This window comes from Oncorhynchus masou, chromosome 29 (assembly GCF_036934945.1).
Source record: "Oncorhynchus masou masou isolate Uvic2021 chromosome 29, UVic_Omas_1.1, whole genome shotgun sequence".
NCBI lineage: Eukaryota > Metazoa > Chordata > Actinopteri > Salmoniformes > Salmonidae > Oncorhynchus > Oncorhynchus masou.
In genome coordinates this window covers 61,570,985-61,597,860 of record NC_088240.1, presented here as the reverse complement: position 1 = coordinate 61,597,860, position 26,876 = coordinate 61,570,985, and the positions used below count along the sequence as shown (strand labels likewise).

General features: G+C 41.8%; 1 protein-coding gene across 1 annotated transcript in view; it reads right to left on the bottom strand.

Moving 5' to 3' along the window:
- LOC135519676 (thrombospondin type-1 domain-containing protein 7A-like) overlaps positions 1-26,876 on the bottom strand; it is a 93,882-nt gene that overhangs the window by 43,352 nt on the left and 23,654 nt on the right. Inside the window, exons 2-8 of the mRNA XM_064944913.1 lie at positions 20,583-20,623; positions 19,526-20,357; positions 15,560-15,814; positions 14,413-14,594; positions 6,405-6,560; positions 5,470-5,673; positions 373-567 (exon numbers count right to left, since the gene is read on the bottom strand). Of these exons, the coding sequence (XP_064800985.1) occupies positions 373-567; positions 5,470-5,673; positions 6,405-6,560; positions 14,413-14,594; positions 15,560-15,814; positions 19,526-20,357; positions 20,583-20,623 (1,865 nt within the window). The remainder of the gene's footprint in view (positions 1-372; positions 568-5,469; positions 5,674-6,404; positions 6,561-14,412; positions 14,595-15,559; positions 15,815-19,525; positions 20,358-20,582; positions 20,624-26,876) is intronic.

Genomic DNA, 26,876 nt, shown 5'->3' with positions numbered 1-26,876 from the left:
AGGACAGTAAAAGACAGGTAGTAACATACAGTTACAGACAGAGGGACAGACAGACAGGCCGTAACAGACAGTAACATAGAGGGACAGTAAAAGACAGGTAGTAACATACAGTTACAGACAGAGGGACAGACAGACAGTAACAGACTGTAACATACAGTAACAGACAGAGGGACAGACAGACAGACAGTTACAGACAGAGGGACAGTAAAAGACAGTAGCAGACAGAGGGACAGACACTTTAAAGGACAGTGTGACTTGAAAGCTATACAAAGAGAAAGACCCCTTTAACATGGTATATTAACACTGCAGTAGATATACAACTCAGACCATACAGAACGGCACACCATCTACAGTACATAGTCTCATCGTCACCTTCGCCAGCGTTGTAGGCCAGTACGGAGCGGGTCCTCAACTGCTTGCCCTCCATGGTTTTGCTGGAACAGGTTTGGGAGCAGGAGGACCAGGAGGTCCAGTCGCTGAGGACACAGTCCTTAGGGCAAGGCACATCACAGGCGATGGGCTCAGGGGCAGGGGCTCCCCCACACAGCTCCTTGTCCACCATGTCACCTGGGTGGCACAATAGAAAAACAATAATTGATGGAACTGTTATATACTTTTTCAATACAGAAAAAAATCTCAAACAGAATCTGTAATTGTACTACACTTTATATAACTTAGCAGACCCTTATCCAGAGCAATTTACAGGAGCAATTAGGGTTAAGTGCCTTGCTCAAGGCACATTGGCAGATTTCTTCACCTGGTCAGCTCGGGATTCAAACCACGAGGCTAACTGCCACCCTCCATTATAATGTCTACAATATGATAAATCGCACTACAATTTTCTGGTCCATTGGTGGGGTTGTTTATATAATGTTTCCTTTGTGTCATTGAATGCTAATCAATTTCAACCCATACAATTCATTAACACAGACATTCAACTTGATCTGTTGTCTTCCTTCTGACATCACAGCTGGGTCAAATGTTTGGTAACTGTTTAATAACGTGTTGGGTTAAGGTTATCGAGGATAATCTGTACAACATATTAATAATGACGTCGCTATTCTCAACGCAACTCGACCTGAATACGGAATTAGCTTTGGACAGAGTAAGTACAAACTCACATGGGACTTAAACATTTTTCACTTACATATTTATGATTCATGACCACTTCAGTGGGTTATACTATGAAGCCACATATTCGGTATGTGCCTTTAACAGGTTAACATTTTACTGTAGTGGGCTAAATCAGGGTCACACAAACACATCTACTTTGAAACAAAAGTATATTCCTCACACAGATGGTTATGAGCGTACAGCCACCTGTACCGTGTCAGATATAGAGTCGAAATGTATACGATTTTGAGTTCGCATCCCAATATTACACTTCATATACATCACAGAAGACTGAAATATAACAAAACCGTTTGACATAGAAACACCGGATTTTCTGTTGTGTTTAGTAATTACGAAATTATGAAAAATATTAGGAAAGGGCTATCATGTTGCAAGGAACTGAATTCCAGACACTTCGAAAATCAAAAGGAGCAACACAATGCCTCGGCAGAGTAAATGTGGATCTTCCGACGGTTGGTTTTTGCAATTTCAGGCTGAGGATGAGTTGAGCTTCAAACCCTCCGATCGGCCCGCCTTTACATTAAAGATGGCACTTTGAGGAGCATTCGGGGAACCAATTGTGACTGAACCCGAGACAGTGTGGAAATGCGAAGTGACAAGGAAACTCAGTGGCTCTCACGGTGGCAAAACCATGAACGAACAGAAACACCCTTTAGTAGAAAAACTCCAGGCTTAGTGAACTGACAAAAACAGTTCCTTTTAAATGAGTCAGAACGGTTAATATCAGTGTAGATCAGATACGCTCAGTATCGACAGTGGAGATTCAATGACATTTGTATAGGCTTTTGTCTGCGGTGTGGCTGTTTGTTGTTGGTGTGGCAGTTTCATAAAATTCAGCCTCAGTACGGCAGACAGACATTGAGCCCAAAGTCTCCGGGGCAAAAAGTAGCACAAAATCATAACACAACAAACATCAGTGGAGACAGGGGGAATCAGTCAACGCCAGTCAAGATAATTAGAAAAACACAAAGAGGTTGTGCGTCTCACAAAGCTACTAGGAAGACATCACCTGACCTGGCAATAACCCTGAATTCCACTAGTGGATGGACATGTACAGTATGTGTCCTGGGTGAGATGAGATGACAATGTAACGTTGGATGTTTCAGTTTTTCAGAATTTGGAGGATGATAAAGAGGTCATTGTCAAAGGAGTACCAAAGGAATGTGATTTGGACTCAATCCATTACCGTGCCTGTATCTTTCTCGGTGTATCTCTTCGATATCTCTCCACATCTCGTTCATAACACTCAAACTAGGAATGGCGACTATACCTGGGATTGATAACATAGCATCTTTGTCAATCACACACACATTCTGAAATCGGCTGAAAAACCCAGACAGCATCTCTCTGCACCGACTGCCATTGTCTTCAGTCAAACAGTCTTCAGTAATAAAGTGGAGCAGTTAAACCACGAAGCTGCAAAGTTAAGGGAGTCCCCGAGACTCAGGGCCAGAGAGAATTGATTTGATTTAGTGTGAGCAGGGTTTAATTGCTCTGGCTGAGAGAGTGAAAAGGGGGAGGGCAATATGTGGCTTTGCTGAGCTAGGGAAGTGTTAAGGGGGGGGGGGGGGGATGTGAGGTGGGGGAGGGCGTCTGGAGAGAACTCCATGATAAATGGCAGCCGTGATAAATGGCAGGGCGGCTAACCACCATTCTCTCTCTCGTCGTACCCAGCTCTTCACACAGTATAGCCATATGTTAGAGGGTTGATAGAGAGGTCACCTTGAGCAACATATGATTTTTTTATCCAGAGGGTGAGACCCTGATTTAAGGCATCAGCATGCTTCAGTTCGGCTGGTGCCTAGCTGAATTCGGTTAGACAAACTAAATGAGTGTGCTCACATACTCCCTTAAAAGACCTTCGCTTGAAAAACAAGAAAAAGTGTCAATAGTACTGTTCGTCCATTTTGAAATGCCGTAGTCAGTATACATTCCCTCAAAGTAATCAGAATTAGTCTAAGATAATCATTAATTTTGACGTTTTTGCCAAGGAGATCTTAGCCACTCAATTTGACATCTAACTAATATGTTTGGTGCAGTGTTTCTCAATCAAAAAAATGCGCTTGAAAATTAGTCGCCTTTATTGAAGACTCTCTTCTGTTGACCAATCACCGAAAAGGGGGCACAGAATTCGGCTCTGAACTTGCCTCCATAAAAAATGGTATGTGCCCGAACAGCTGAAAAAAACCCTCACTGAAGTCAAAAATAAACAAAAATGTCATAAAATGTCGTTACTCTTTGGCTTTTTCCACATTTTGTTACGTTACAGCCTTATTCTGAAATGTATTCCACATTTTTTTTACTCATCAATCTACACACAATAACCCATAATGATAAAGCGAAAACAGTTTTTTTTTTTTGCAAAAGTACATTCATTTTTAAAATTAAATATCACATTTACATAAGAATTTACATTTTGAAGCACCTTTGGCAGCGATTCCAGCCTCGAGTCTTCTTGGGTATGACGCTACAAGCTTGGCACACCTGTATTTGGGGAGTTTCTCCCATTCTTCTCTGCAGATTTGCAGAAGCTCTATCCGGTTGGATGGGGAGCGTTGCTGCACAGCTGTTTTCAGGTCCCTCCAGATATGTTAGATCGGGTTCAAGTCTGGGCTCTGGCTGGACATTCAGAGACTTGTCCCGAAGCCACTCTTGCATTGTCTTGGCTGTGTGCTTAGAGTCATTGTCCTGTTTGAAAGTGAACCGTCACCCCATTCTGAGGTCCTGAGCACTCTGGAGCAGGTTTTCATCAAGGCTCTCTCTACTGGGGCTGCAGGGTAGCCTAGTGGTTAGAGCATTGGACTAGTAACCAGAAGGTTGCAAGTTCAAACCCCTGAGCTGACAAGGTAAAAATCTGTACAGGCAGTTAACCCACTGTTCCTAGGCTGTCATTGAAAATAAGAATTTGTTCTTAACTGACTTGCCTAGACAAATAAACGTTCATCTTTCCCTTGATTCTGACTAGTCTCCCAGTCACTACCACTGAAAAATTACACCACCATGCTTCTTCCAAACATGGCATTCAGGCCAAAGAGTTGAATCTTGGTTTCATCATGCAGAGAATCTTGTTCCTCATGGTTTGATTGTCTTTAAGAGCTTTTTGGCAAACTCCAAGTGGGGTGTCATGTTCCTTTTACTGAGGAGTAGCTTCCATTTGGCCACTCTACCATAAAGGCCTGATTGTTGGGGTGCTGCAGAGATGGTTGTCCTTCTGGAAGTTTCTCCCATCTCCACAGAGGAACTCTAGAACTCTCAATTGCTCAGTTTGGCTGGACGGCCAGTTCTAGGAAGAGTCTTGGTGGTTCCAAACTTCTTCCATTTAAGAATGATGGAGGCAAATGTGTTCTTGGGGACCTTCAAAGCTGCAGACATCTTTTGGTACCCTTCCCCAGATCCAGATCTGTGCCTCGACACAATCCTGTCTCGGAGCTTTACGGACAATTCCTTCGACCTCATGGCTTGGTTTTTGCAACTGTGGGACCTTTATATAGACAGGTGTGTGCCTTTCCAAATCATGTCAATCAATTGAATTTTCCACAGGTGGACTCCAATCAAGTTGTAGAAACATCTCAAGGTTAATCAATGGAAACAGGACGCAATTGAGCTCGAATTCGAGTCTCATAGCAAAGAGTCAGAATACTTATGTAAATAAGTTATTTCTGTTTTTTATTTTTAAGAAATTTGCTAACTTCGATTTGTCATTATGGGGTATTGTTGTAGATAGATGAGGACAATTTCTTATTCGATCAATTTGAGAACAAGGTTGTAACGTAACAAATTGTGGAAAAAAGTCCAGGGGTCTGAATACTTTCCGAACGCACTGTATGCACAAACTTCTCCGAACTGTTTCGGCTGGGAAGCATGCGGACACCTTTATTCATCACTAGATGTAAATAGTTCATCTGGAAGTGGTGGGCTACTCTTGGGGGGTCAGGGAGCTGAGCTAACAATGTGGCGAATTCTGAGCATAATAGTAAGTCAGAATACCATAGTACAGGTTTATTGTACTATGCTAACTTAGCAGGAAATACTGGTTGAAATAACTTCTTAATGACAACTTTTCAACCCTTTTCTGGTTGTAACGACGTCATTTCAGTCAGTTTTGCCCATCGGCTGTGTTATACATGAATTAGTCAAGCAAACGTCCACTGAAAATAAAGGACTCTATAATGTGCATTAACCAAATCAATAAACCTATAGACTGCAATCACAGAGCTTTATCTACAATCACACAGCAACGATTATGGAGACTGAGTTTAATGGAATTAACGAAGGAAAAAAAACTATTGAAATCATCTTTAGCCGATAATTTGTTATCTCCATGATTTTCCTCACCGGTGCTGTTGACACACTGAACCTGAGGTATCTGTGTCCCGGGGCCACACGGCAGCTCCCCGTCGGGGATACACTCATCCAGTCTGACGAGGCGCCAGGCCCAGCAGCTGGGTTCGTCACATGGGACAGCCTCCACCAGGTGAGGACAGTTCCCTGGTCCACCCGTTGGCTCATTGCTGATCTCCCGTTTCCTCAGTTTAAAACCTGCCGAAGGGAAAAAGAATGAAAATGAAAAATACATAAAACCATGTGGAAAAAATATATAAAAACTCTGAGAAAATGCATAATATGCCTAATTGTCTTCTATTGGAATTGATCTCTTCAACAGCTCTCTCGAAATGTAATAATAGGATATGTTACTATGATAAGACTGGGATTAGTGTACAAGTGCAAGCAAGTAATTGCCTAGTTAATTGTTGGCACTTTAACACATAATGTGATCAAATTGACCATAAATTGATACAAATGAGAGGATTTCATTGCGAAGCGCCAGCGTGTCATTATCATGTGGGTGTTGAACCACCCACAGATGTTAGATACTACATTTATGCCAGAATATGTTTGTTTAAGAGGACTTCACAATGGCTACAATAACACCAACTACTATATATTCACTGATAATTACTGTATAACCTTCTGAAACAGTGCCATGTTTATAAATGGTTTATAGGTGTTCAGTAGATGTTCAATAACTGACAACAGCATTTCAACTAACTATCCACTAAGTCTAACCCTAAGCCCTAACCCTAACCATTATCCTAACCCTAAACTTAACTCTTATGTAACCTCTATTCTAAACCTAACCCTAACCCTAACCTTAGCAAGCATTTGATTGTTTGTTTCTAGTGTGACCATCTGTAGATCATCTACATGGGACTATCCAAATAAAGTGTGATCGACATACAGTAGTCCCACTCAAAGCCTTATCCACACACCTTTCTTCCCTTCTTGGACGTCACAGTTCTCATAGGTGCAGGGTCCCCAGGCCCCCCATGGGGACACTTCACACTCGATGGGACAGGGGATGTGACACAGCTGGGACGTGTTGGGGATGGGACCCCCACACAGCTTGCTGTCCACAGGACGGGATGCTAGAGACATGGAAATAAGGGACAGGCATACAAATATACTTACAGTATAGTCTGTTTATAAATTAAAGAACTTGATGTATGTCGTCCCCCCATTTGAGTGATAAAGTTACAGAAGGCACAAATATCATACCCCCAAAAATATGCTAATGGTGAGAGGTTAGCATGTCTTGGGGGTATGATATTTGTGCCTTCTGTAACTTTATCACTCAAATGGGGGGACGACATACATCAATTTATTTGAGTTGACAAGGTAAAAATACGTCGTTATTGTCACGTTCTGACCTTTATTTCCTTTGTTTTGTCATTATTTAGTATGGTCAAGGCGTGAGTTGGGGTGGGCAGTCTATGTTTGTTTTTCTATGATTTGGGTATTTCTATGTTTCGGCCTAGTATGGTTCTCAATCAGAGGCAGGTGTCATTAGTTGTCTCTGATTGAGAATCATACTTAGGTAGCCTGGATTTCACTGTGTGTTTGTAGGTGATTGTTCCTGTCTCTGTCTCTGCACCAGATTGGGCTGTTTTTGGTTTTCCACGTTTATTGTTTTGTAGTGTTCGTGTTTATCTTTTTTTATTAAACATGAATCAATATAATCACGCTGCGTTTTGGTCCGCCTCTCCTTCACCACAAGAAAAACGTTACAGTTATGCCCATGAACAAGGCAGTTAACCCACTATTCCCAGGCCGTCATTGTAAAATAAGAATTTCTTCTTAACTAACTTTCCTATTTAAATAAAGGTTAAATAATAAATACATTTTTTTTTTAAACAAGGTCCCAGAAGAGAGCACATGAAACCCACAGTAAAGGTCTACAGTCTGTGAAGTGCTGTCATTCCCCTTTCTTTATAGCCCCACTGTTAGCATACTGTTAGCATTTCAGGGTGATAAATGAACTCTGATTAACCTTTCAGCGCAATCTAACACTTGAAACAACATGAAGCACGGCCCACCGCTCTCACTGAAGACACATGAAGGCTGTACCGAAGGTGTGAGAGAGCTGCAGTGTCTCCTCTCATACATATTCTATGAAAAATAATCCATTGCCATGATTCCCCTGTTGCAACGCTTCAGATTTAGAAGCTGTGTACATGATGCGTATATTCCCGCAGAGGAACTTCACTTCACGCAAAGGAACAAAAGAGAGATTGTTTTTCTCGGCAGGAGGATAAGTGAAGCCGACTGTGAGACACCATTTTCTGGATGTTTCTTAAATGCACTTGAATAAATGGGTTTGTTTGAAAGTTGGAGTGGAAAGTTGGCGAGTGGTTTTGTGTGTCTGTCACATCAAAGCTGTTTTGGAACATAGCACAGTTCTGCTTGTTCTGGTTGATGCAACAAAGGCTCTTAATCTCCTAACAGATTGTCCAAGTCAAAATCCACTACCATTGGCTACATTGTCAAATTTACACCCCTCTGCCACAGCATATGAACACACACACTCACAGGTGCAATGTGCAGAGGCACATGGGCACCCACGTGGACGTGCAACAGACATGCATGCACACACATGCACATGCACGTACGTACACACACCTGTATATGTGCACATACACGTTCAGACACTCAATCTATGATCCAAACATTGCATCAGCGGATGCAACACTTTCAATCAATTACACTTGTACACAAACACACTTTCTCACTAAGCAGGATCTGAAGATCAAGATGTCCTCACACGTCTCTCTCCCTAAGTCTGACAGCTCCAACAACACATTCAGCACTTCGAGTCTTATCAAGTCAAAGAGAGCTGAAAAATAATTCTACCGAGCGTACAGTGAAAAGCAAGCACGGCTTTGAAATTGATATGCAAAAGGAATTATTCCCTTACAAATAGTCCAATACTGCATTTGGTAAGCCTGATAATCCTTGTATCATTAGTGTGCAGAGCAGACTTACATCTAAGTACATCAATCCATTCAGAATAGAAATTGTCGACCAACAGATTAGTGGTGTTTGTGATGAAGAAAAACCCAGCATCTTCATTACACAACTTCCTGCATTGTATTGAAACTACAACAACAAATGTCCCCTAGCGCAACTAATGTGAGTGTTGCTTGTTGGTGTGCCAGAGTAGAAAAACAGGGGGGAAAACATCTCACAGATGCATTGCATATTCCATTTGGAAAAACAACCGTGTGTTATTTCACCATTCCCACAAAGGCTTAAAAACTTGTCCCGATGTGCCAGGCAAATACTTTCATGTCCTTTTTCCGTACCACTTCTTGAAACCGTTTATTCTCAAACTTAGTTGAAAACACATGTTGGTGTTTCAGAAAACTACACCACTTGAGACGCAAAATCTGCGGAGAGGCCAACCTATCAAAACACCGCCATCCATCAAAACAGAAATGCATGCTAACAGTACATACTTCACCTGAGAAACATTATTAGGAATAGAAAGGAAAAAAATAGAAGAGAAATAGCAAGGAGGAGAAGAGAAGAGGTATGGATTGGTCTAAAGCACCTACAAGGCAGAGAGGGGAGGTTCAGATTGGTCTAAAGCACCTACAAGGCAGAGAGGGGAGGTTCGGATTGGTCTAAAGCACCTACAAGGCAGAGAGGGGAGGTTCGGATTGGTCTAAAGCACCTACAAAGCAGAGAGGGGAGGTACGGATTGGTCTAAAGCACCTACAAGGCAGAGAGGGGAGGTTCGGATTGGTCTAAAGCACCTACAAAGCAGAGAGGGGAGGTACGGATTGGTCTAAAGCACCTACAAGGCAGAGAGGGGAGGTTCGGATTGGTCTAAAGCACCTACAAGGCAGAGAGGGGAGGTTCAGATTGGTCTAAAGCACCTACCTGTAACTTCAAAGCTGATGGATAGAAGAGGGGGAACACTAGGCTTCTGCTGGTTTGAGGTCTGAACCTCTGCAGACACAGGGAGATACAACTATTAGCAACACTGTCACTGGAAAGGGAGAGGGTTTTGGATGTTGAGGCATACGTTAAGTGCTGTTACAGGAGTCTAGCGGTTTTCCAATATAAGAATGAGACTTGTAGAAAGAATAAGGATGGGAAGCGCTGCAGGGATACACTTGTCGATCTTTAAAAATGTATATTGAAGGTGCTCTAATAAGATCAATCCAGTTACCCCTAGAACCTGATCAGCAGTCAGTTTTGGATTTTCCCCCCTAGAATGGTTAAGGTTTGGATTTAGGGAGGGTAAAGGTGATCCTGGACCTGTTGTTAAAGATGCGTTCTTCTAGGAGCATGGTGATTTAGTTTATGCATGTAGTGGTGGTTGCTGCAGACTTCACTGAGGCACTGTCTGCCTGTGTCTGCCTCTATCTATGTACCAGCTGGGGAGATTACCCCCCTGATGGGGAGGAAGAGGAATCCTGCGCCAGGAAGATAAGAACACTCTCCCTTCTAACTCCCACACACACACACGCACACACACACACAAACACACGTGGGAACACAAACATACACATACATTTCAACAAAAATCATTAGTACATTCTCCTTTAATGTCAGTCAATCTTTAACTGCGTACCAAAGCAACGTGTGTTTCAACATGCGGGAGGAAATGATGTGGTTTCAGTATCTATGGTTAGATAGAGAGAGAGAGATAGAGAGAGAGAGAGAGAGAGAGAGAGAGAGAGAGAGAGAGAGAGAGAGAGAGAGAGAGAGAGACTATTGTCAATGCAAAGAAGCCCAAATTGCGGTAGTGACGTAAAGACATACGACAGTTGGTGACACCGAGTACAGGCAAGCATTTACTCAGAAAATATTCACACCCCTTGACTTTTTCCAGATTTTGTTGTGTGACAGCCTGAATTTAATATTGATTCATTTGAGATGTTGTGTCACTGATCCACACACAATACCCCATAATGTCAAAGTGGAATTATGTTCTTTAGAAATGTTAATATATTAATTCAAAATTAAAAGCTGAAATGTCTTGAGGTAATAAGTCTCCAGCCCTTTTGTTATGGAAAGCATAAATAAGTTCAGGAGTAAAAGTTTGCTTATCAAGTCACATAATAAAATGCACAGACTGCAATAGTAGTGCTTAACATGATTTTTGAATGACTGTCTCATTTCTGTTCTCCATACATACAATTATCTGTAAGGTCCCTCAGTTCAGCAGTGAATTTCAACCACAAAGACAAGGGAGGTTTTTCAATATTTCACAAAGAAGGGCACCTATTGGTAGATGGGTAAAAAAAAGTAGACATTGAGTATGAGCATGGTGCAGTTATTAATTACACTTTGGATGATAAATCAATACACCCAGTCTCTACAAAGATACAGGCACCCTTCCAAACTCAGTTGCCGGCGAGGAAGGAAACCACGTAGGGATTTCACCATGAGGCCAATGGGGATTTTAAAACCTCTTGATGCTCTGGGGGCGCTATTTCATTTTTGGATGAAAAACGTTCCCGTTTTAAACAAGATATTTTGTCACAAAAAGATGCTCGACTATGCATATAATTGATAGCTTTCGAAAGAAAACACTCTGACGTGTCCAGAACTACCAAGATATTTTCTGTGCGTGCCCTAGAACGTGAGCTTCAGGCAAAACCAAGATGAGACGGCATCCAGGAAATGAGCAGGATTTTTGAGGCTCTGTTTTCCATTGTCTCCTTATATGGCTGTGAATGCGAGAGGAGTAAGTCTGCCCTTTCTGTCGTTTCCCCAAGGTGTCTGCAGCATTGTGACGTATTTGTAGGCAGATCATTGGAAGATTGACCATAAGAGACCACATTTACCAGGTGTCCGCCCGGTGTCCTGCGCCGAAATTGGTGCGCAAAAGTCAGCTGCAAGTATTTTTCCATGGAATTTAGAGAAGAATGCAAGCTTCCACGAACGATATATCAATGAAGAGATATGTGAAAAAACACCTTGAGGATTGATTCCAAACAACGTTTGCCATGTTTCGGTCGATATTATGTAGTTAATTCGGAAAAAGTTTGACGTTGTAGGTGACTGAATTTTCGGTTCGTTTCGGTAGCCAGATGCGATGTACAAAACGGAACAATTTCTCCTACACACAGACGCTTTCAGGAAAAACTGCGCATTTGGTATGTAACTGAGAGTCTCCTCATTGAAAACATCTGAAGCTCTTCAAAGGTAAATGATTTTATTTATTTGGTTATCTGGTTTTTGTGAAAATGTTGCGTGCTAAATGCTACTCAAAATGCTAAGCTAGCTTTGCATACTCTTACACAAATTAGTCAATTTATATGGTTCAAAAGCATATTTTGAAAATCTGAGATGACAGTGTTGTTAAGAAAAGGCTAAGCTTGAGAGCAGATGCATTATTTTCATTTTATTTGCGATTTTCAGAAATTGTTAACGTTGCGTTATGCTAATGAGCCTGAGGCTTTAGTCACGATCCCGGATCCGGGATGGGGAGTTTCAAGAGGTTTTAAAACAGTTAAATAGTTTAATAGCTGTGATAGGAAATAACTGATGAGGGATCAACAACATTGTAGTTACTCCAAACTACTAACATAAATGAGAGTGAAAAGGACGCCTGTACAAAATAAAATAATTCCAATAAACATGCATCCGGTTTCCAATAAGGCAGTAATGTAATAACTTATTGTCCTGAATACAAAGTGTTATGTTTGGGTCAAATCCAACACAACAAATCACTGAGTACCACTCTTCATATTTTCAAGTATGGTGATGGGTGCATCATGTTATGGGTATACTTGTCATTGGCAAAGACTAGGGAGTTTTTTGGGGGCTAAAAATAAACAAAAACTCCTACAGGAAAACTTAGTTCAATCTGCTGTCCAACAGACACTGGGAGACAAAGTCATCTATCAGCTGGACAACTACTTAAAACAAAAGGCCAAATATACACTAGAGTTGCTTACCAAGACAACATTGGCTATCTACCCAGCTAGATTTCAAGACGATCAGTGGTCATTGGGTTAAAAGACAGTCAATCAACGAAACAGCGGGCAAATCATTGGTGCACAATGATGTCATGACTTGTTATCTTCAAATCGGTTTCTTTCAGTCAATACGTCCCGCGAAATGGTCCATCAGGTTTGATTGTGTTACAAACAAACCAGTTGATTGCAGTGAAACCAAACATGACTGGAAAAGTCACGTTCTGTGTGGGTTATTTACCTGAATGTGTCGTCGAAAATGGAATGAGACGGAATTCACGACACAAGCGGTTCACAAAATGTTTCGTGTTAGGTTATAAAAATGGATTTGAATTGGAGCATTGGAATTGCAAACAGACGAAGATTGTCAAAGGTAAACAATTTATTTTAATGCAGTTTGTGAACATGTTACACCTGTGCTGGTTAAAATAGTTGTTTTTTATGGGGCTCTATGCTCAGATAATCGCATCGTATTCTTTCGCAGTAAATCCTTTTTTAAAAATCAGACAACGCAGTTGGATTAGCAAGATTCTAGGCTTTTGATACATGTGAGACACTTGTATTTTCATGAATGTTTAATATGACTATTTATGTAGCGATCACCGTATGTTGTGGAATTTCAGCCCGCTAGCGGGTTCCGTGGGCAGGGAGGTTAAGGACATGTAAGCGTGGCTCATTTGGCCAATATCCCTCGTTTATGGATGGAGCTGGAGGAGCCAGGTACCTATGGATACCTGGTCAATGGATACCTGGTCAACCTGGTCAACCTGGTCAATGTCTTCAATGTCCGGTAAATCAACGTCTTCCCTGTCATGTTGTTTCCTAAAGAAAACTCTGAAATGGCATATTGTTTTTATGAAGAATTTGGAAGATCTGTTGCCAATTGGATGGAAACCAAGCTAGTGTGCTAATCCCGTGTGGCTTTGATTATGCCTGCACATCATGGTTCACCAGCAGCCCTAATCATCTTAAGAATACTCTACCCGCCAAACAAGCTGGTAGGAATTGGACTTAAACTCCCCCCTCATACTCATCTGGAGGTTGAGTATTCTTTTGGTCTCTATCTCTGTAATTTGTCTGTATCTCTGTAATTTGTCTGTATCTCTGTAATTTGTCTGTATCTCTGTAATGTGTCTGTATCTGTGTAATGTAAGTATATGTATTCATGTAGAAAATAGTAGAAAGTAGGGACCACAATGGAAATAAGTCCCAGACCTATTTAAAAAATCTTATATATGTATATATTTTTTACTGGCAAAAAAATCATTCAATCAATCCAAACTGAAAGAGCTATCTGTTTTTTTTCCACATTTATTTAACCAGGTAGGCAAGTTGAGAACAAGTTCTCATTTACAATTGCGACCTGGCAATTGTTACAAAACACTAAAAAATTGAATGTCATTCAGAGATTGTCAAGCCTTCTATACTGGGTAGGCCTACAAGGTAGGGAGGGAAGTATTTTCTGTTTGTCAAGATTGACATAGTCTATTTATTGTGGTGTTGAAAACACAAACCATGATATCGAAGTGCCCTAAGTCGATATGCTTCGTTTCTTGATTGTGTGGTGCATTGATTGTGTGGTGCATTGATTGTGTGGTGCATTGATTGTGTGGTGCATTGATTGTGTGGTGCATTGGCACAGAAACCTGTTGGTGGTAAACTCTCTGCATATATTTTATATAATTATAAATACGGCTCGTCTGGGGTAGTCTGCAAACCCCTGACCTTTTGGCCCCTCGACTGTGAAACAAAAGTATGCTGAAGTCGATATCAACGTTTATAAACACAGGGTCGTAAACATGATTTAGAGTTAATTCTATGATGGGGAAAGGTGTTCCATTTATGTTAATGTACAAGGGGAGGGTCATGTGAAAATATTTTTTACGTATATATTTTTATGACTCCTTGATTTGGACCAGCCCCTCCCCCCAATACATTTTGATCAGTCCCTTATATATAGGAAAGACTTTGTTATGGAAAAGTGTTATATATAGAAACGCCTCATTACCATCTTTGTCTTTAAGGTTGTTGAGGTAGGTCAGTAGTTCGGCGTTGGCCTGGACACAGTACACCTCTCGGTTCTGGAGCCCTCCCCCACACAGGCCGGTCTGGTTGCTACGCCGGCGGTCCTGTTGGCTTAGCAACAAGTCCACCCTACAGTCGCTCCACTCTGTAGTCCTCCAGGTGTAACTGTGACAGTGACAGAGATGGGTGTGTGGGGGTTATGCTGTCAAAACACATTTAAAATCTGACTGATGTTTCTTTAGCTAATCAAATCCCTGACATGTCTGTGCTATAAAAACACATTTGTGACTTGTGTGTTGATCTGTTCTACCTGCATCTGAGGCTGCAGCTGCCAAACTTGAATTACACTAATCCTTATCGTTCCACTACAACTTCAACAGCTATCAGCTCCATGTTTGGCTAATTGCTTCCAATCCGTGTAACCCATGAGTAATATGAAAAGATACATTTTAGTCATGAAAAGAGTCCATTTTAAAGGCTATGTCACGACTGATAGTTTTATAGATGATGTGGTTTTGAAGTATTTTGCAGAATCGGAACAGGAACGCTCAAGTGTTATGTGAATGGTTGTGTAAAGAAGGGATATGATCTGTGTGTGTGTTTACGTGGCAGGTTACAGGAGAGACAATATTGTCATAGACTCCACTTGACTCGAGTCGGTGTCTTGCAAAAGCTCAAACACTTGCACCAATCTTTCTCCATATGCTCTCTCCTCCACCACAGACACAGGCCCACGCAAACAAACTCCTACGGGCCACCCAGGAGAGCGAATTAGCTAGGTGAAGTAGCTAATGGGAAATCAACAGGATGAATGTATCACCTCTGTCAGTGAGAATCCAGTAGACTTTGGGATGTTAGTGCACTAAGTGGTTCCAATTTGTTGAAAACTTCCTGGAGGCCTATCAGGTTCCTGAACTATGTACGGTAGTATCTTTCGACAGACTGGTACTACTGTGTAATACATTACATTTGGACACAACATTTCATAATTTTAAATTCCACTAATACAACATTGACTTAACCCACATTCAAGCTCTAGGCCTACCATAAATATTCCGTATCTTTCTTACCATATATTTAGTGTAAATCTATAACTTCCACACATCCTCGTGACACTAAGTGACACTCACGTGGCGCAGGGCAGTACTCCATCCCCCTGAGGGTCACATGGCTCCGTCTCCTCCAGTGGTGGGCAGTCCTCCCCCTCTCCCACGGAGAACTGGTGCACGCGTCTGGTCCTGGAGCGTTGGCCCCGGGGGGACTCAGGGTCTGGATCTAGACAGGCCTTGGAGCAGGGGCCCCAGTCTGCCCACTCGCTCAGCTTACAGTCCTTAGCAAGGATGCAGGACTGGACCGTCAGAGGGAGGTCCCTGGGCAGACAGCGACTGGAACACAGAGGTGAGGCGAGAGCAGAGGAGTGGCAAGGTCAGTAATCTGAGATCAGTCTGCGAGCTGCATGTAATTTGCGACAGTGGATGTGAAAGCTGGTCCTGAGGGAGCCCTGTGTGTGTTGGTGGTCCTAGAACAAGTGGTCAGTGGGTTTCAAAGACAGTTGAGGTACATTTTGAGATTTTGAGAATTTGGTATGTTGATTGAATTTGTGGAATGTTGGTTTTCGTCCTGTCTATTGCAGTGTGTCATTCATCAAGGAAGCATTGTTTTACGACAGATAGATGGCTGTGTTGGGTGACTTCACCACCTGTCAGAAGACAATGGGAAGCCAGGGGTCATTCATCGATGAGCTGGATGGAAGTACATGATACTAATACTATCATATACTATAATGTACTAATACTTGTACTATAGTAGAATGTACATTATACTAAGCATGTTGTAATAAGTTGTATTCAAGAGTCCTTCGGGAACTGACTGGCATTGAACCATAGTACTCAACCCTTCATTCAGAATCATCACAACTTAATAAACAATAAATGCAGAAAAATGCAGAAAAAAAAGATGGAAAGGGTTTGTACAACAGCCCCCACATTTAGATAGTGAAATGGTTGCTGGTTCAAATCCGGCTCAAAGGACCATGAGAAGAGGGGTTTTGTACATGTAATACAATACAATACATAAAGTTACTTATACTAGGTTCATATCTACATCAATTCTGAAGGGTAGTGCCTCAAAAGCATCAGAGTAGTAACCACAACTGATCAATCACCAAAAGCAATCAGTCTGTTAATCATTCAACTTGCAATTAGAGCTAATGAATAAACGCTGCCTCTTTAAGCTCCTTTAAATGATTAGCAATTAATGCCGACCATTTTCTGTTCCTTGCTCTGTTGCGTGCATTGCCTTTCCCTGAGGCGCTGCGGCTGACGAGCTTTTACTGCTAATTACAGTTCGGCTTCATTTAGAAACCTCTCATTTAGGTGACGCCGATGCCACACTTCACCTCTAGCTTCTCACGCTTCTGCTAGAAACGAGTGAAACTGGTTTGAAAAACGCTTGAAAAAGAGCCTGACTTGTGTTTTTAACCCCTCTGTCTCCACAGATTAAAGATACCTTTGAATTCGTTGATGTGGTGGGCCTGCAGGTGTGACATCACGACGAAGCTCCGTTGTGCTGCCAGCAAGGCACGCTGACAAAGGTTCTGTGACACAGTGAGGATAATGGCTCGCTTCCATTGACCCTTTTCACGGCATCTCGATCTCTTTAAGTATTTTTATTACATTCTGCGTTGTTGTAGGGAGTTAAAAGTCTGTAAAGTAGTCATACTTTAAAAACATCTCCGTCAGTCAGACAGATCGGGGACAGACAAACAATTTCACTTGAAAGAAGAGAGTAATAATATTTCAAAAACACTCAAACCTCTCATTTTAAAACTAATAACGGTTATACGACAAACAACAAGAAATGCCATGAAATTCCACAAAACAGAGTTTGGTTTCTGAAGAATATCCACACTGAACCCAAACGTGCTCATTACACGAGGCTTTGGCTAAGAAACATGTTGTACAATTGAAGCCTACAAAACCGGCTGTACTATGTGGGTCAGGGAATGTGAAACTCTGGGCGAAAACTTTTAACAATCTTTTTAACGCCTTGATGAAAACACAGTTTAGAAAACAGAGTGGAATGGTTGGAAGGCCAGTGTGGCCAGTGAAGAGAAACACAAGCATAAGCTAAAAGATGTAAAGTGATACTTTCTCGAAGTGCTTCTGGTGGTAAATGGAAACTTCAGAGGCCAACATGTAAGCTGGAACTCTACAGTAAATAGCCCACACATGCATTCTGTTTTCATATGATTACATGAAAAAGCCACTATTCTACAACCAGGCTAAAACAAAGTCTAATGATTCAAGAGAAAGCTGTGGCCCAATGATGACAGATGTACATCAAACAACATGGGAAATGAAGTCAGCAAGATGTTCGGAGGACGACTGACTAGATTCACTGGATATCGCTTCAGAGAGAACCCAGCAAACCGGGAACATTCCCAGAACATTAGCTAAGATTCTCATTAAGTTCTAGTTCGGGTTTTTATCTAACATTAGGATGATAACATCCCAAAAACATACAAAGAATGTTTTTGATAAGAACATTTATATTTTATTCAAAAAATGTTTTAAAGGAAATATCCTTGGAATGTTCTCTTAACATTCATGACAATGTTATGCATAACATCTGTAACAACCATCACAGAACATTCCCCCAAATGTTCTCATTAGGTTTCCAGATAATGTAATAACACAATGTACCAGTAAAGTTTTTATAACAAACCGCTGCAACAAAATATGAGGGCAACGTTCTGGGAATGGTATTGCAACATCAGGCAAGTGTTTTATACAAATATTGTATAATCATCATCGCAACTGGACAGTTTTTGTGCTATGAGAACATTGCCGCAACCTAACAAATGTTCTGGGAACTTTCACAGAAACAATGTTGGTTTGCTGGGAAGTTTGTTCCACTTTTCTGGAGTGGCAAAAACAACAATAAATATTTCAGAACCAGAAATAAACAAGTCAAAGATTAATATTTACATTCCCAAGGGCGTGAGATTTGTTTTCACGGTTCTTTTGAAATATTTGATCCCAGCCACTGTTGAGAAATTGGCCCCAACAGCGCATTAATGAATATATTTAGTACATAATTGATCAAATCTGTAGCATGGGACACATACATAATATGGATGTAAGGCTATATAACGGAGACTGTATTTCTCCTTGCTAGAGATGAAAGACCTCATGGATTCTAAGATGAGAGGTACTGTACTGTGCTGACATTTGAAGTTATTGTCACAGCATAAAACAAAGACATCATTCAACACAAAAGAAAAAGCTTTAAGGCAAGAAAGGGCACACATGCTGTCTTGTCTACTGTATATCGTATATAAGATAATAGTATGTGAAGAACCTGAGTCATTGATAGCCTGAACCATACTCCTAATGTGAAAGTATTTGGTCAACCGCATTTAAAAATAAATGACTCTACTTTTTTAAGTTGAACTGAAATTACTCTTAATAATCAAGCTTTTTGATTTGAAATTCTTTTATCTTTCCTCACTTGCACACGTAACAATACCAATACAATGATGTGCTTGATGCAACTCACCCTGCTCTTTTACAGTCAAAGATCACAGAAGACTTTTCAAAGTGCTTTACAAAGTGCTGGCTAAGATTCAATCACGGAATGAGCACCATTGAATATAGTTGTCATCTCCACCGTTGAAAGTAGACATCAGAAAGTGGGAGTGTTCCATTGCTTTGACAGCAAAGCAGAGACAAATAACCATTCCCTTACCTGTCATCCACTGTACATCAGTACAGTACATCACCTCAAAACACAATACTGTGCTTACAGTTCTGAAGAAGATAAAAACAACCCCTTGCAAAGGCCTGTTTAGACATGTGGCAGGTTTGTGCCTATTTTAAGATTGCGTGTTATTTAAGGACAAGCCAAGAGATAACTCACTATGATGAATTACAGTTCTGAAAGGACAAAAACACATGGTTTCCTTTGACCAATGACATATCATGGTTTTCCCATTTAGACCAAAGGTACAATTTTAAAGGACAACCAGCACACAGGCACAAACTAAGGCACCAGTATTACCCCAGACCCTGAAATACTGATGCTGAGCCACTTACCTGAGTCCCACCGTGCTCCCGTTCCTGTGTGCACAGGACACCGTACGACTCTGGTATCCCAGCTGGATGTCCCAGAAGGGGCTCTCCTGCCTGTTGAGCCGGTTCCTGGTCCGTTTCTTCTGGATCAGCTCCCTAGTATCAGGGTCTTTGACCCCAGGCTTCTCCCTGGCCTCCCCTTTACCCTTCCTACGCTTGGCCTGCCGCACCGGCCGGGAAATGGGGAGAGAACAGGGCATCCAGGGCCCCACCCTGAGGCTGTACACCCCCTCAGGCCCCTTACAAGGCCCTGGCTTACAGGTCTGGAACTCAGTCAGGTTGGGGCAGGCGGAACCCCCGAAGAGCGGAGGCACCAGGACACTGCGCACGCGGTTCTTTAGGCCGGTTCCACAGGTTTTTGAGCAGGACGTCCAGGGGGTGAATTCTGACACCACACAGTCCTGAGGGCAGGGGATGAGGCAGGCCTGCTCTAGTCGAGGCTTGGGCTCAAAGTACTCACAGATGTTGTCGTCTCCGGGAGACTCGTCTGACTTTAGTACGCAGCCCACCTCCCGGGTCTGAATGCCCTCCTCACCCCCATGGCATACGTATGGGCGCATGCCCCCAAAGGTCCTTGCTGACACGGACACACACTGGTTCCAGGCACCCAGTTTCCAGTCGTAAAGGTCCTTGTGCCAGTCGCACACACGGAAGCAGTTCTGCTGGTTGGAAGGCCGCTGGGACTGGTCACAGTTGGTGTGGAGGGTGGTCCAGCCGTCCACGTGGGCACACCACACAGCCCGACTCTGGCTGCCACCTGGACCACAGTCACTGCCCATACATCTGCCCCATGGCCCTTGGGAACACAACACAGATAGGGTTAAAATAACATTTTATTTTTTGTATTTCTTTTTACATCAAATGGTAAAGTGGATACAGTGCACACTATATACAGTATATCAATTGATGGGAAATTGATTATTTTAGGGGCGGCAGTTTATGAATCATTTGGAAAAAGCAAACCATACAAATATCATCCACAGGCGCAGTGGACGGATCGATGGAGACCAGTAATGTCTACCAGTAATGTCATAGAGAACCCCGACCATGCCTTCATACCCGCTGACAGAGGCATATAGCACATTGACAATTCATGCACTAAAAGATTAGTAAATCAGCTATTCTACTATAGCTCTCCTTTCAGCTCCACATTATTACTCTGAATGAAGTCTCCATTGAAGCCGTAACACAAGAGCTTTCTCTGACTTTTACCCCCACGCCAAACCTCATCACAGTAAAAAAGCTGCGGCTTAATAGTAGTGTTGTTCATTGAGTCATTCAGCTCAACCTAATCCGTGACAATGTTGTGCTCTGACGCTGTTATCCGCAGGCTAGTGATAGCATAGGACAACCGAGAAAGAAGATTGGGGTTCATTTAATAGCCTTATGAAATGGGGTGTCTGGGGTATTCGGCACAAAAGAGGCAGGGGGTAAACTATCTGGAGCATTCCCAAGGCTTATCCCTATGTTCTGTTTGCCTGAGTAAATGAAACCTTAGCAAAATGATTTGCCGTGGTATATCAGACCGTATACCACCGGTATGACTAAACATCTATTTGTACTTCTCTAATTGCGTTAGTAACCAGTTTATAATAGCAATAAGGCACCTCTGGGGCTTTGTGGTATATGGCCAATGTACCATAGCTAAGGGCTGTATCCAGGCACTCCGCTTTGCGTCGTGTTTAAGAACAGCCCTTAGCCGTGATACATTGGCCATATACCACACCCTCTCGGGCCTTATTGCTTGAATATATAACTCAGGGGAGATTTTTCTTTCTTTTGTGATCCTAGTTAAAATTTTTACATAATGTCCAAGAGCCTTAACAGATCTCCCATAGGCTCAAGTGTACATACTCCCAACTCTAAGCAGCAGATTAGGCTGGAGTAAGAAATGTTATATCCCCACTGTTGGAGAGCCAGTCGGATCTCTCTGTCCCCATGTGTTCATTAATGAACAGACATGTTTTGGCTCCCACAGGGTCATCCTCACTGAGGATGGAGTCACACAGAGCTATTCACTTGGTCGTGTTTGCTTGTTATTGATCCTTCTAAGACAGGAGCTACTTACTGCCAAGGTCAGGGATTATTTTGAGCTGTCCTTTCTGTCTGACAGATACTAGTGGTAGTCCTGTTGCCAAGAAATTCCTGTCGTAACTTCTGGTTTAGGTGTCTCATAGAGCACTCAAAACGTCTGTCATTCTACAGAATGTCAGGACCAGGTTGGACAGGTGCTATTATGAGCATATTAGGTTTGCTTTAGGAAAACCACTTAAAATAAAGTGCTATCACATCTCAGATGGCCAAAGCTATAAAAAATAACTGTAAAATGAAAGCGAGTCGAGGACCTTGTATCCCCAAACTACCATACCCAACTATGAGTAAAGTTCAGTTGCAGCACAGAGTGAAATGGGATACAAAAAGCCCTCTTAAATACAATTGCTTATAACCCTTAGCGGAGATGAACGTCAACATATTGAACATGCCAAGTTGAGCCCCTGTTAAACCCAGTAGAGCAATTAGTTAGCTAAAAGGCCTACAAACAATCTAGCCAAAAAGCTTGAAAACAATCGGATGAGCATTCCACAAGGCCAAACTATGTATCCCTTCAGAGAGACCATGGAAAGACAAAGGATGAAGAGGCAATCTCCACATATTCCTAAGGGGTAGTACAGAAGTCTGCATTTGAAGAGAATGCATCATAAGTTCTTAAGTTACTAAAGTATGGTCAGACACTTCATTTCACTTCCAAATGAACATTGAGCTTCTTTTTTCTTTATAAACAACACCAAATTGTAAATCATGGGTTATAATGAAGATGAGAAAAATATGTCTGAGGAGAAGGAAGAGACCAGAGGCTACCACTTAATGTCTGCTGAAAAACTTTGAGCTGCTTAACATTTCATGGATAATTACCAACCCTATGTTCAGTGTGATCTGTGCTCTTGGCCATGTTTCGCTAAGCTACAATCCATTGACTAAAGCTCTTCCTCTCACAATTGACCTGAATGTCATTAGCTGGAATACCACAATGACGCTTCCATGGTTTAAAGGGATTTGATGATTTTGATTCATCAAGCACAACATACAGCACCGCACGTAACTCTGAGGCAGACATCCGATTTAACATATACAATGTTCAACAGTTTCTTCCATTTAATTATATTTTTCACAAATAGGAAACATTGTGCGGACTCCATGTCATTATTGATGCCATGCAATCTTCATAAACAAGTGTCATGGTTACCATCTGCTAGTCATCTCATTGGATTCAGCTAATTAAATCATTAATTTCAGTGATCAATAACAAACCGAAGGTGGAATACTGCACTGCAGCTTGTGTAGGAGACAGACTCATTTGTCACTCCTGCAGTGACAAGATATTTTTGGCATTTTTCACAAACCGCCCATTCAAGTGTGTCTGTCAAAATCCGACTGTCAATGCATTCAACAGCAGACACATTTCAAAAGGTAAAACGCAATGGTCCATGCTCCACTTAGAAATCTGTCAGGAAATGTGTCCAAGCTGTCAGTAACAGTAAGAACACAATCAATAAACCTCATCATTTCACATGGATCTCTTATGTGTGTTATGGGAGTTTATGTTGATGCCCAAACGTTCTCTTACCCCAGTTTGAGGCAGGATGTTGTGGGAGGAGCAGTCAGTGGCCTTTAAATAATGGGATAGGGATGGGAGTGTCCCTCCTGCTTTGCGGTGATATTCATCATGCAGCTCTGACAGGCGTGCTTTATGAGAACACAGGAAAGGTAAACCAGATAACCAACAGTAAATCCTGCCGCAATTAGTCACAAGCCACTGAATCATGTTTCAATGAAAGGAAGAAAGCTGTTTTCAGATAACACGTGTATGATATCTATTGTAAGGTGGTCTGACACAGTAATTGGACCAAATCAACAATCTACCATTCATAAAATTGGCATGTTGACATTTGAAGTTCAGAGGTTGGACATTTTGATCGATTACTTCCACAAATTCTAACTGATTCTGTCTCTTCATCTGGGAGCAGACTGCAGTGTTTTTTTAAACAATAGTTATAGAAAGGATAAATGGCGGGAGGACATAATAAACACATTTCACAGCGGAATAGACTTCCATTATGCAAAGTAATAGAATGGAATGGATTTCGATGTATATTTTGGACTTCCATCAACACAAGCGCTTATTGAACTGGGATACAAATAATCACACGTGCTGCAATGTAGCCTATATGCTGACCACTTTACGAGATTAAACGAGTTGTAAAAAAATAATTAAAAAAATATGGACTAACGTCATCTTTATTTATACCAAAACACAATGTAAACCACTGAAATATGAAATATAATCCAGAAAATAATGAAATAACATCGTCACAGGTTTTAGTTAAAATATCCTAATCCATGTAAAACATTTGAAAGCCACTTGCAATAAAATAACAAAGCCCCCTGAAATTATGCCAGAAAAACTGCATTTCAAGCGAAAAAAATCCACCATATTGAAAGAAAAGAGTAAGGATAAGACAAATGACAGAGAGAGAACGTGCCCCTTGGTGCTTGGCACTGCAGTTAAATATTAATAGCAAGGCAGTTAGGAGCACATTGTTGACTCCAATCTAAAGAGGCACTTCCATGGAAGACTTCCTTGGTGTGGTAGAGGATGAGGGGTGAGAGAGGGGTTTCATTGACTATAATCTGCCCTTAAAAAAAAGCCAGCCGTTAGTCTGCGAGGAAGAGTTGCACTTTACAGGAAGTGAGCTGGGTTGTAAAAACAGTTGCATGTGTTGCTAGGAAGCCTGCACGGATACCATGAAAAGAGGCAGGGTATCTTGTTTCTCCTTTAGCAGGGAAAATCATACTGTCATTGTTATTGCTATAACCCTGGGGGCATAAACAGTCCATACATGCATATACAGAATATCATCTGTCTAATGTTAAGCTAATGCTTTATGTGACCAACTCTTCACTATTTGTGTCTGCTATTGTTGTTAGTCAATTTTGGAGTTAAAAGTGCTCTTGGCATGAATGTGTGTGCCAGTACAGTGTGTTTGTGTTGTATGTGTGCACGTGTGTGCATGTGTGAACGTGTGGGTGCATGCACAAGTGGGCGAGTCTGCATGTGCCGTGTTCCCGTCTGATTGGCTGCACGCGTGTGTGTGACTGTAGCTCCAGGGCCAGAGATTTGATAATGTACCTGTCACTTTATTGAGATAAATGCTCCAATCACACAGTGAGATCCCCCACCCTCTGGAGCGCCTCCGCCTAAGATTAGATTACTGCTGCCTACGATGCATCATTCTCTACATCTCAATGCAATAGTAAAGTAACACAACACTAGGAAACTTCATAGAATGAGGATTTACAATGGGTACTGAGGAGGTGTCTGCCAAACTAACACACATGTTCTAAAAGGCAGCCAAATGCAGCACAATTAAGAGCAACATGAAGGTTTAACAATTTAATTTTATAGCTGATAGTCCACAGCAGGTCATGGATGAAATTAGAAATAGAAAGTGAAAAACAAATGATTGTTTTGTGGGCCCGGAAACTATTACTAAGCGTGTGTAGAGAACAATACAATTAGGAAGTCACCGCTTAAAAAATTACATTAATCCTATAATCTTATAATGCTCCCATTACAGAGCTCTGAAGACAAAATACTAGTAATTCTCAATAACACTCGGAGGTTATTCTCTATGATCCCAGCAACGGTTGGTAGTTCATATCAACTCAGTTACATTTGTTGATCATATGACAGGTAACTTCAAAGGGGACAACCCATCTGTAAAGGTGGTGGGAACATATACAGTACCATACTTCAGACTAAACATCGCTCTTCATTGGTCGTTTTGGCAGTCAATGGCCAGCGTGTCCTTTTCACCCCAGGCACTAATCATAGATTAGACAAAGTTTAGAGTTGCTAACATCGATCCTGATCAGAGAGAGATGTTGACATGTTAGTGTAAACAAGATCTTTGTTTCGATCAGGACACAAGAAAAGACAAGGACAGGAATAGGCTGAGCGGTCCTCAATTCACGACAATGTCGTGTGGGTCCACAAAATCATCATGTGACCTGTTACGATTGAGAAGGATCTAAGATGGATGTTAGCGGATGAAACATGATTCTAATCAATTAATGCCTATATAATACAACAGAAATGGTGAGAAATGGTCGTGTTGGGTTGATAATTAAACTCCACAGCTGGGATGCTTGTGCTTCTAATTAGTGCAGGATGGGAAAATAACACTTCTAGGACGCTAGTGGCTAAACTTGGAACACGAGGTGTGGACTCTCTTTCCTAGGCCTATGGGGATCCCTCTTGGATTGTGATCCAGCAGCACTATTCTTTTGGATTGAGTAGGAGTGTGGGAGGTGTTGGTAGAGAGTGGATATCCCAGCCAAGCCTAGCACAGTACACACAGTACACACACACACACACATACACATACACACACACACATGCACACACACACACATGTTGGGCCAAAACAGACTGCATTCACACTTAGGCAGGCACACAGCTTTCTGTCAACTCGTTTCATGTTTCCTTTCATTTCATATCAGCTGTGAGATGTACGATGTAAACAGCAATAAAAATACACCTTCGGGGTGAAAGACATTAACTTTCTTTTGTATCATGTCTCCTAATCAAAACAAATTACCATTGATTCCTCTTAAATGCAATAGTACTCTTAAAAGCCCTCATTAGAATATGTCTGTCTGTGTGAATACCAAATCTGAATGTCAGATTATGTAGCACTGTACATAATGTATGTACATGGCATGCAAGCCCTGACATCAAGAATAGAAACGTGTCACGCTATAATTCACCATCATTCAATTGAACCATCTAAAGCCAGAGGACCTAGATCTTATCACTCACAATACAGAGACAACATGCCAGATGACAGATGCAAAGGCCTTTGAGTGCAGGAAGTGTGTGCCAACGAGAGTAGTTTCCTCTCACACCTGTTCTTTCTCCAGGCAAACTAATTCTACCTTTTAATTTATTGATTCTAGCTATTGGTCCCTTGGGAGATCCAGTTCTAGTGATTGTTGGGGGAATGGTTTCAGAGAGCATGACAGTGAGGTTGGGGGAACGGTTTCAGAGAGCATGACAGTGAGGTTGGGGGAACGGTTTCAGAGAGCATGACAGTGAGGTTGGGGGAACGGTTTCAGAGAGCATGACAGTAAGGTTGGGGGAACGGTTTCAGAGAGCATGACAGTGAGGTTGGGGGAACGGTTTCAGAGAGCATGACAGTGAGGTTGGGGGAACGGTTTCAGAGAGCATGACAGTGAGGTTGGGGGAACGGTTTCA